At 42.4% G+C, this 12,150-nt stretch overlaps 1 protein-coding gene across 2 annotated transcripts in view; it reads left to right on the top strand.

Moving 5' to 3' along the window:
- ZC2HC1B (zinc finger C2HC-type containing 1B) overlaps positions 1-12,150 on the top strand; it is a 292,907-nt gene that overhangs the window by 244,749 nt on the left and 36,008 nt on the right. The window contains exons 6-7 of one of the 2 annotated variants that reach the window (XM_085609303.1): positions 305-450; positions 5,741-5,909. In XM_085609303.1, the coding sequence (XP_085465429.1) occupies positions 305-450; positions 5,741-5,909 (315 nt within the window). The remainder of the gene's footprint in view (positions 1-304; positions 451-5,740; positions 5,910-12,150) is intronic. The other variant, XM_085609304.1, reaches the window with a different exon arrangement.

Raw genomic sequence — 12,150 nt, 5'->3', positions numbered from 1 at the left:
AAGGTGATCAGTATGCCCTCCAGGTTGCTGGTATGCTCTGGAAATATTCTAAATAAATGCATTTATGAAAAAGCAGGCTGCAGTACCAAAGGCATTTCATTGGGTTTTAGCAGCCATGTTGGACGTATGATTATATTTTATTGCTAGAGATGGGAAGTTACAATCCAACGCCTGGTCTTGTGATAGAGTCCAAAGCTTTGGGTTTAGATGACACCTCCTACACAATTTAGGAGGCTCTCAATATTTGTCTACTGCATATTTGATGACAGCAGCTAAAGCCTGATTGATGGCCTTTCCTTTTTAGATTACATCCAGTGCCCCTACTGTGGCAGAAGATTCAACGAGGCAGCAGCAGCCAGACACATCAGTTTCTGCAAGGAACAGGCTGCAAGACGTGCAATGGTAAAACCCTCAACACAGGTGACGGCCAAGAGTTTCTCAAGGGTGCAAGTAAGTAAAAATCTATGTCTTTATTTGCAGTTTAGATCCATTCATTGCCATTGTCTAAGTGATCCCCCATTATATTACTTATGAGTCTTCTTCATTACTCCTCTGTTGATTCCATCCACAAGTACACAAAGCTGTTTGCTCTTCATTCGGGTGGTTGTTGATGAGCTTGGTCTCTGACAGGAAGGGCCTTCACTGGAAAGGTTTCCTGTGAGTGACAGGAGTAGAGCCAGGAACAATCAAACAGAAGAGGGGCCAAGGTCACAGGGTGGAGAGAGGAAACGTTGTACCTCTGATTGTGAACAATGGGGTGAGGTGTATCAGGGTGAGGACCCACGTCACCAGTGTGAAGACTGTGACAGGAAGTACAGACAATGTGTTAAGCTGGCTTTCATTATGACCTCACAAGGATCCTGTTAGTATCCATGTGCATTCAATTGTGTAACAATACAGGGGAAGGAAGAACCAAATAGGTTCACAGCCGTGAAGAGATATTTGACGAAAGTTTGACTACAAGTTCCATCTGCCTCCTTACCCTCAAGGAGCTATAAATAGGACGCTACTAAAGAAATGCGTACATTGAGACCAAATGGGTTGATATGTATGGCAAGTATGAGTATGGTGAATGGAAGTTTCACACTTGAATGCACACAAATAGGACATTAACTAGATCCTTGATAGGTTCTCACGAAAGCCAACTAGCCTGGTGAGGCATTGATGTGATGACTGAAACATGTTGGCCATGGATGCTGAGGATACTAATTTCCTTATTGTATTCCTACCTGTTTGTAACACCATCAGAGTGCCTTTTGAAAATAAAACTAACACTCAGGACACCCTAAACTATTTTAAATCCAGGATCCCACTTAATAACCAATGAGCTTCCTTGGCGACAAAGGTTGAGCCTGTCCAGATACACTTGGTATTGGGACGAGGACTCTATGGCGAAGCATTTGACTTGGAATCCCTACGGGTGAGATTCCTTTTAACAGGCAGGGACAGAGAGATAGGCTATGCACGGTAGGCGTTCCCTCCTGTTGCTTCTGATTTGTAAACGTATATACACAGCCCTGACACCCTTACAGTCCCGAGTCCACAAATGGAAAGAGTTGTCCCAAATCAGGGCCACTTCAATTATGTCATTCTGTGGATGTGGACTTTTCCACTTATGATGCATTACTGCACGTGCAATTAATCCACCATCTGTTACATAATTTGAACATTTCAACAAAAATTAAATGGGAATTGTTGGTAAGGCACAGTGGCAGACCCTTGGCAAAGGTTAACTAGTCACCTTTCAGTTGCTGATTGCTGTGGTCATGTGCTAAAGCAATACTAATGAGACAACATTATTAAAATAAGAATTTGCCTCTTCTTGCTGTGTTATTTGGTCAACTTTACCACATAGTTTAGCCCTTCATTGCCACATAATTCCAATTGTCCTACCCTAAATCACTTTCAAGTTATTGTACTGTTTTTTAGTGTAAATACACCACATTGTCCAGTGCTGCATGTATTTTTAGTCCTCTGAGCCGTTTAGGTAACTCTGAAGCTTTTAATCAACAGCCCTAAAAACTGTACATTTGCAGGCTTATCACAAAGATTCCACAATAAAAAGTGTAATGTGTGAGAGTTATAGAACTAAGGATTATAATGAACTTAATTCTTAGTACTGATATTGTGAAGCTGCTGAGAGGTCTTTGAATAGGTTGGTTTAGTATCCGTATTGAACCCTTCAACCAAATGCGATTAAGAGTTAATAATTCTTAGTTGATCATTGCTGTGCTGTGTTAATTGAATTGTAAAGATTTTAATTAATCAAGAAATCATGATAAGTATGTATTTACGTACACGATGTACAGTATATTCAGTGCACTAGATAGTTCCGTCGTGCATTTACTCTGTCAAAGCGGGCAAGAAATAACCTAGACCTCCACCGACATTGACATAATACAAAAGATCGTTTGATGGAATTCAATTTACAAAATTGCATCGTGAAAAAATTGTGAATGGACATACAAAGGGTGTTACGTCCAAGAAACAATGAACAATCCAGAAAACCATGCTGATTAGAAATGTTGACACACATAAGACTGATAGAATTCCTTCGGTTAAAGACAACATCTTGACTAGGCCCTGTTATTGGCCAATCCAAATTAAGAACTAGACAAATCTTTCAAATTGCTCTGTGAGGTTTAACAAAAGGACAAACAATATAGAGAATCAAAAAACGTATTAAGTTATGTTCCTATTATTCAGGTACAGGTGAACCTTGGTCTAAATTTAAGCAGAATGCAGTCTTATAATGTGTGTCTTAAAGCAAGTGGTGAAAACCGCACTGGAAAATGTAAACATGATAAACTGACGTATACTCCTTAGCTCTTCCAGTTTACTCACAGTAGTTCACACTGAGGAATTTCGGGGCCTATTCACAAAGACATTTCGGATTATATAAACTAATAATTCAGTAGACCTCCTTTTAGAGCTCACATGTGCTTTTGTGAATTACCTCAAAACATCTAAAATGGGAATATTCAGGCAATACTAAAATACAATTAGTACAGACAGAAAAGACTTTGACCTCTTTGCACTTTTACTAATAGGGTTTCTGACCTTTCGAGTCCAATCCACAAAGGCATGTATGAGTATGTAAAACAATACGCGTGTAGTAATAATTCCTGTAACCATAAATGCATTTGTGAAAAATGTTGACATTTTTGTCCAAAATTCGCTGAGATTATTAAAATCTGCTTGTGCTGCCCCAGACCTAATGGCGTTATTTTTGTCAAATGTAATTTTTTTGCATTGTATTGACATTATCCCGTATTAACTGTTTATTATTTATGTTTAGATTCATCATAGCTAATGTAGGCATGCATTTTAAAATCGCTTACGTCTGGTGGCCATTGTGTTATATAAATATGGGACTTTTTATTTCTAATTGTAGCTGAACTTACGTTTTGTCCGTGCCTACTTTCTCATGTGAAATTTTTTGTTATGTGATAATTAAAAAATATCTGAATTGAGTTGCCATCATGCACCTGCAGAGTACAGGCTAGTCCAATGTAACTTGTTATGATGCAGATACCTTCAACTTTGAAGCCCGTTTACAAAAGCTGTATTGTAAAGCATCCTGAGAAACTAATGAGCTAGCTACTGTATCTTTCTACCTTAACCTGATTAGTGTGTTTATAGGAACCATGTCTAGCTGTAGCAAATTTCAGAACTGTATGATTTAAGCTAGTGAATACCACAACTTTTCCAGAATGCCTAGTCATGCTTTTGTCCACTTTGAGACAATTTAGAGCAGAGTATAGTGTCCTCCTTCTGTGAGAATCTATTTGCTTCACCTTTTCCTTTGTGACAACTTTATACTAATTTTTCCTTTGCTTATATGATTTGAACCGCGTATTTACGAAACACATTTACTTATTGATTACTGACTGATACTAATTTGATGATTTTTAATTTGTAAACTTGTTAATCCTTTAGTAAGCCTTTACGGTTTGAACACTTGACTACTCTCTTCCTTGTGGAGTCAAATGTTCTTCACGCTATTTAAATGTATTGAGTTGATGACTAGCCTCAACCGTGAATTTTGATTAATCAAATAGCACTTTATGGTTCGCGAATTTGCATGAAGAAAAGTGCTACAACAAATTTGGTAGTAGGGGATGTTTCCCACTGAGGCTTAGATTTAAAATCATCCTCCAAATAAAAAAATTGCCCGATTCAATCTGCATTCCTGATTTTCCATCGTCTCATTCGGATTACTGACAGTGTTACAGTATCTCTGAAGCGATTTCTGTGTCCTAGGACAGTGAGTGTAAGTAGGGTTATTCAATTTTGATTGATTGATTGCCTTTGAGTTTTATAAAGCGCTTGCATGTCTGGAGGCGTCTTGGTGCTTCCGCTCATGTGGAAGGAAATCTTGACTGGATCTGCTTAATGATTAAAAGCAGGGTCTTTAGAGATTTCCTAAAAGACAGGAGGTCTTCTTTAGGGCAATGCGGCGAGAGTTCCATAGCTTTGCTGTCCTCAACAGAAAGCTTCTGCCACCCCATGATGCTCGTTTGAACCTTGTTAGCACTAAACACTCGGTTTCCAAGGATCTGAGGTTTCTGGATGGGACATACCAAATAAATCTATTCTGAAAATAACCTGGGCCAATATTGTGTAGGGCCCTACAACAGTCAGAACAATGCGTTCTTTAGCATCTGCAATTTATGAAGGAATCCTTTCTGCATGTCCATAAATAGGGCATTCCCACAGTCTAGTTTAGATAGAGCTAGAGAAGGAAACACAGTTTTCTGAAGATCTGTGGGTATGAAGGGACAAATGTTACTAATTATGTTTACTGTGAGATATACTGATTATGCAAGGGTATTGACCTGGCCTTCAAAGTTAAGTTTGTTACCAAAGTGAAACCCCAGATTCTTACCTTTCTGAACTGGCAAGGGTAGAGCCTCCATTCCCTGAGGCCACCAACTTGGTGAACAAAATGAAACACCAGAGCACCAGAGAAGAACCTCTGTTTTCTTGGAGTTAGCTTTAGACATTTTGAAATCATCCTGTTACCCATTTGAGACATGCAAGCATTAAATCTTGAGGCAATATCTATGGGAATGCTCGATATTGACACCACCGAGAACCCAAATAATTTGATCAACCTGGCCAGTGGGGTGACGTAATAATTAAACAATGTATTTTGATTGTGAGTTGGAGAGAGTTGCAGTGCTTGCCGTTTTTGATGATTTATGATGTTTTGATCTGTAGTGTCAAAATTGGGTTCAAGAAGGCTCTGTGCTGAAGTGGAGAATTGAAGTGCTATTTTTGAATATATGGTATGTGCTTATGAAGAGTAATGAGTTTGCTGTAAAGAGTTGAAGCTTGCTCATCTGATTTTTTGTACTCCAAGATCCTGGGATAGTTATAGAGATATATTAAGATGTAGTTGACTTGATTTGACTAAGGTTGAAGTGTTGGACCATGAAGTGTCATTGACTACACCAAGATAGGGGCTAAATAAACTTCTGTTGTGAGATTGTACTAACGGAGATTGGTGTCTGGTTGATCCATCGCATGCAAGAGTAAACCGCACCAGTCAGAGTGAGAATGTGATTGAGGGCATAGGGATGTACCCTATTATAGAAACCGAAGAAACAAAGGAAAGAAATCATGAAAGGGAGGTGGGGGTGAGAAGGGAGAGGATGGGAGCAACAGTGATATAGACAATTAATTTTTGGATGACTTTCTAACCTCTTGATAACCTCTATGCAATGTTGTTTACCAGGCTGGAGGAAATCAACAACCCCAATTCGAAGCTGTGGGAGAAGGATCAAACATGGGCATGAGTGTGAGTGTGCTTTTGGACCATGGTGCTCCAGAAAGAGGTTTACACCTTAGCACTCCAGATTCGCCATTGAGAGCCACTTGTACTACTGTTATCATTACCACCTCAGGTATGGCACATAGATCCCAAAGCCTGATTCCATTTTGACCATAGTAAGTTAGCCTGTCTGCCTTTGGCCTATATACCATATGTCATTAACTTACACTGACCTTGTGAAAGTGTCAGTTCATCCAAACAATAACTTTGCTAACACCTGAGGGGACACAAGTCTACTTTAAGTTCCATACTATCTACATTTCAAGGTCTGATAATGAATGTGCAAAATAAATATGTAATCTGAGTTGACATATTTTGAGCATGCTGGTTTGTACTGGTTTTGGCTTGGTTTAATGGAAAGTCCACCAATGTATGGTAAAAGTAAGTGGTCAACCTCATATACAGCTCAGGAATTGAGCACTGACTTGGAGAGCTCCAGGTTATTGCAAGAGGTCCTGTCAGACTATCATACTGCCGCAGCATCCATTGCTATACTGCGTGCCAATACAGAGAGGAGATGAGCTGAGCCAGTAAATGTAAATTTCCCTTCTGAGTTTCCTTCCTCCCCCGGCCGAATCTGAAAACCTTGGTTTCTCCGTTGTGAACAGGTATACAATGTGCTGAATCCAAAGAAACTCTGAAGACAAGTTAGCTTTCCTTGCTCTCATAATGAAGCACATAGAAGTCCTTAGGGTGCTAGGCTGCTAGGAACATTTTAATCATGTTAAGCATGTTTATTCTTACTGTTAGTAACACTCATTAGTTCTGTTCTAATTATATTCTGTGTGGTTATTCGTCATTTACTAAGCAACAGGATAAGCCTGTTCAAAAAATACTTTTCAACATATATAGTGCTTTTCTCAGTACTGTACTTGTGTGTGCTATTCTAAAGAATGAAATTGGGTTTGAATTACCACTACATCCTTGACCCCATTATGGGACTGTTAGTAACCCAGAAAGCATGGACACCACACTGCCAAGTAAGTCAAGCAGGTTGTGTGAGGCTACAGTAACTTGGACTTTCATGCCCAAGCATTGGTGGACTGAACTACGTTTGGGTAGCTGTGGGTGGTAAAACAAAATCGTGTTGAACTAGGTGGAGACCTAGTTTACTCTATTGTCACCACCACCCCTAGTAGATCTGATATGAGTGTTTCACTTCATTTTGGAAAACAATCTTGTACAGGAGGGGTACCCCCTATAAATGTTCCCTTGTTGGTGCCAACACTGAGTAAGGATCACAATCTCAGGTAAAAGAGGCTCTTCATAAAGAACTGGATGTTTTGCGAATAAATACAGAACTTGGGAAGCTTGCAAAGAGAAATCTTGGGTTCGGTATTATAGATGGGTTTAATGAAGACAAGCTTAAGTTCTTGAGTACGGAAGCATCAAAATGTGCCTTCAAACTTCAAGAAAAGTTAGAATAGCTGGCTACAGAGTTTGGAGTTGCAGAGTATCCCTGAATGCCCCAACATAATGTCACCCTAAGGAGGTGGCTGGAATTACATCTGTAACTGAATTCTTGATGGAGCAGGGCATCTTAAAAGAAGTGTTAGGGAGTCCCTGCAACTCACCTCTTATGGGCTTGCAGAATCAAATTAATATTAGAGGATAATGCAGAGTTGCGAAAAGGGAATCAAATTATTGTCCCCTGTTGACCTGTGGTACAGAATCCTGTCATGATTATTTTCTAAATCTCCTGTGACTCTGAGAGTTTCTCTGTCATTGACCTGTGTCAGGCATTCTTTTTTAACTCTTCATCATGAGATAGTCAGTTCCTTTTTGCTTTCTGATTTTTAGATAAAATCTTAGCATGGTACAGAGTCCCTGAGTAGTATACAGGGATCCCCTCAATCTTTAATCAGGTACTGTTAAAAGATCTGGAGACCCTGCAGTTGAAATGCAACTCGGTTCTTGTCCACTATAGTGATGACCTATCGGTGGCGTCAATAAAGCAAGATGCATACAAGAATGACACAATTGCTTTACTGAACCATTTGGCTGGAAAAGGGCAAAAAGTGTCCCTTACAAAATTACAGTACTGTCAGAGGCTTTCTGTATTTGCGACATCACATTGAGAAAGGAGCTATGAAATCTTCCCAGAATCGTATCTCAACAATCCTGAGAAGGAATCCCTTGAATACCCAAAGGTAAGTCAGAATGTTCTTGTCAATGGTGGGCTACTATCATCAGTAGATTCCCACACTTTCTCTGGTGACAAAGCCTCTGCAGAGACTTACAACTAATGATGTGTCTTGTCCACTACTCTGGGACAATGGATGTATGAGTGACTGCCTAGAGCTCAGAGAGCAACTCTATCGCACATCAGCCCTAGGAATGCTTGAGTACAAGAAGGATTTTGTGTTTTACTTCCACGAGCGTCACAAGAGTGCATTGTATGTTTTGACACAGACCCACGGGGAAGTAAAATGACCAGTAGCTTATTTCTCTGCCGCACTTGATCCTGTGGACACAGGGCTTCCTGGATGCCGAGAGGCGGTGGTTGAAGCAGGTTTCAGTATCCAGGGCATTGCTATGGGCTTCTTGTTTATTCAATTGTTTCATATTCAGATGAGTTTGTTGAACCGCACTCAAACACAGCACATGACAGATAGCATACTTACTAAATATAAGCAAGTGATTTTAGCAGTGGAGAAGGTGTGTTTAAAATGATGTAATGTGCTGAACCCTGCTACAGTTTTGCCACTTCCAGAAAATGATTTAGATTATAATGGGTTGACCATGACTGTCTAGATTTTACTGAATTTTGTACCATGCCAAGACCTGACATTCAAGATGTCCCATTAGAAGAGGCGGATTTTACCTTGTTTATGAACAGCTCTTGCCTAAGAAATGGACAAGGAGTTCTGAAAGCAGCATCACTGTTTAGACCTTAGAACACATCATAGAAGACTCCTATTTGTGCAGTGTAACTTCTCCACCGGTGGCTGAACTGATCGCTTTTACTAGAGCATGTTGCATTTCCAACAGTCTTGGTGTCACCATTTAATACTGATAGTCAAAATGGTTTTGGTCTGGTCCATTTTTTTAGAAAGTTGTGGTCACAGAGGGGATTCTTGACTTCCCCAATAAGAAATGGAAAAAATGTTTGTTTGACACACTGAAATAGACTAGTGAATTAGCACAAAAAAATGGTTGGGCTTTGTGACTGCTGGAAACAGTTATGTGGACGAAATGGCAAGGTACTACACTCTTGAGTCGTGTACATTTAATGAAGAAGACCCATGTGAATCTGAAAATTTCACTATTCCAAATATGTTGTTAAGCACTGTTGATACTTATGAAGAGTGAGAGCACTACAAGATAAAGCCCCAGAGACAGAAAAGAAAAAGACAGTGAAAGTGGGATGTGTAAAGAATCGGAATTTGCCTAGTATCATGATGGTAACTTCCAATTCTATTAAGGACACGGAGGCGAGGATTATGCTATCTCTCTCTTCGCTTTTATTATAACAACACACACAGCAGCCAGAGAGACATCACAGTATGCAAAAAATAACAATAAAAACTACAACTCCCTACAACCAGGGAGACGCTTAGATAAGTAGTCCATCAACAGTTTCCATGAGTTCCAGTAGAAAGTCCTCTGTCGGTTTCCTCCCTTCCTCTTTCTTCGCGCAAGTCACGCCAAGCAATTACTGGTCTTGTTTAGAGCCATCATTCCCTGAAAGAACCAAACGAAATCAATAATTTAGAACCGTGAAAAGAACGTGATACAATAACCACATAACGCATGCATATAAAACCAAGGAGCAACAAGGCTGAATATAACACTATTTATAAAAAAACTGATTACTTACTGCCATACGGGAGGGTTCGCACCAAAGTGCCTTGGGCGGGATAATCCTCGCCTCCGTGTCCTTAATAGAATTGGAACTTACCGTCATGATACTAGGCAAATTCCGATTCTATGTCAGGACCGGAGGATTCGGATTATGCTAGTTCAAAGCTTACTTACCACTAACTGCGCCACATTTAAAACCGGTTTAAAATAAAACCTCTTAAACGTAGAGTCCGAAGACCAATCTGCTGCATGCATTAAATCCTCCAGACGCGCACCCAGCGCAAAAGCTTTCGAGGCCATCGCACCTCTTGTAGAATGGGCATCAAACTGCTTTGTGTCAATACCAGCCTCTTGCATGACCCACCGTACCCACCTAGCTATGGTAGGAGAAGAGACCGCTTTGTGTGGCTTCTTGAGAGCTATCAAGAGTTGTCTCTCGCCCGGAGGGCGAAGTTCCTGCGTCAAATCCTCAGACGCCTTCAGGTATTCTACCACACACAGTTTTGGAGAATCCCGAAAAGCCGGGTATGAAATTGTTCTTGTATGAGACTTAGTTCTGTGCCCTATGGTAAAAACAACCCCATCCGGGGAAAAAGTGCGTGCCGAGATATCTAGAGCTCGAACATCGGAAACTATAGCGAGGTTCCAGGGGTAAAGACAACCTTATACCCCGAAGAAGTCTAGAAACCAACAGGTGTTCACCGATTGGTGCCCCGTCCAAAGGAACGTGACCGTCCGACACTGCTGATCTGCTCGCGTTAATGGAGCGATACGCTAAACCCTCTGATGCCAGATTGGCGAAGAAGTTTAAGAGGGGAACGACTCCTGCGACCACGGGATCCAGACTCCGTCGAAGACACCAACGGACCCACCGTGTCCACGCGGATCGGTAACCCTTCGTGGTGCTATTTGCCCAAGCCTTTGACAGGAGGGCCTCAGCCTGTCCCGAAAGTCCCGGCAACGATCACCGTCACCTGAAAGCCGCCACGCCATGAGCCGGAGCGTTCCCTGAACGACTAGATGGTGAAACTCCCCATCCGGATTCTGAAGAAGATGAGGATACAGGGGGAGTAGGATTGGAGAATCCCAGGAAAGTTCCAGAAGAACTGGAAACCACACATGAGACCTCCAAAGGGGAGCCACCAGGGTTACCTCCGCACACTGCCGGTGTATTTGGGCCATTGTTCTCGTTATCATTGAGAACGGGGGAAACGCATAGCCTTGTTCCGCACTCCAATCCTGAAGAAAGGCGTCCGTGGCAAGAGCCATCGGATCCGGCCTCCAACTGAAAAATCTTGGAACTTGAGCGTCCAGACGGGAGGCAAAGAGGTCCGCTGAAAATGGCCCCCAAAGGTTGTTCAATCACTGGAAAATCGGGGGGGGGGGTCCAGCTTCCAAAGGCTGGAGTTGTAAAGATGTCTGGAATGCCAGTCGGCAACTCGATTGTGCTGGCCCGGGAGATACTCCGCCGTCACCGAAATGTGATGATCCAGGCAGAAATCCCAAAAGTCCTTCGCCAGATTGGCCAGAGCCCGAGAGCGGGGACCCCCCAACCGATTGACATATCGGACTGCGGATATATTGTCCATTTTTAAGAGGACGCAAGATTGCACTCTGTCTTTGGACCAACAATGTACCGCGAAAGAACCCGCAAGCAGTTCTAAGCAATTGATATGAAAAACCTGCTCGTCCAGCGACCAAACTCCCCCGGTGCAGAAATCCCCGCATCGAGCACCCCAACCTAATCTGCTGGCGTCTGACTCGATGACCAAATCCGGAACGGAGCCGAAGATCGCTCGACCGTTCCATGCCTCCATATGGGTGAGCCACCATGAAATTTCGTCCTTGGCTTCCGCTTAAAGCGGCACCACATGATCGTACGACCGACCCCCTCCTGAGGTGGTACGCCTTGAGACGCTGCAGGGCCGGATAGTGTAAGGGCCCCGGAAAAATCGCCTGGATCGAGGACGAGAGAAGGCCCACGATTCTGGCCAAGTGACGCAAAGGGATATTCGGTTTGGAAGCCGTCCAGCGAAGCTTGTGGCGAATCTTCGCCATCTTCCGCGACGGAAGGCTCAAGGTCGCTTGAACTGAGTTCACTACGAACCCAAGAAAAGTGACGGACTGTGACGGTTGAAGAATTTACTTCGTGGCGTTGATAACAAACCCCAGATCCTGCAAAAGGGTCACGGTCTGCTGAAGCTGCAGCAACAATACTTGAGGGGCTTGCGCCATCAGAAGAAGGTTGTCTAAATAGACGATCATGCGAATACCCCGTGCTCTGAGAAACTCTACCACTGGATGAAGCACCTTGGTGAAGCACCACGGCACCGAGACAAGACCGAATGGAAGGGCGGTGAACTCGTACACCAGACCCCCCCAACAGAACTGTAGGAACCGTCGGTGGGGCGGATGAATGGGAATTACCAGATAGGCATCCTTTAAATCCGGACGTGCCATCCAATCGGATGGTCGCAGAAGATCCCGCAACAGATGGATTCCCTCCATCT

Source organism: Triturus cristatus, chromosome 6 (assembly GCF_964204655.1).
Source record: "Triturus cristatus chromosome 6, aTriCri1.1, whole genome shotgun sequence".
NCBI lineage: Eukaryota > Metazoa > Chordata > Amphibia > Caudata > Salamandridae > Triturus > Triturus cristatus.
This window is presented reverse-complemented; position numbering and strand designations above follow the sequence as displayed.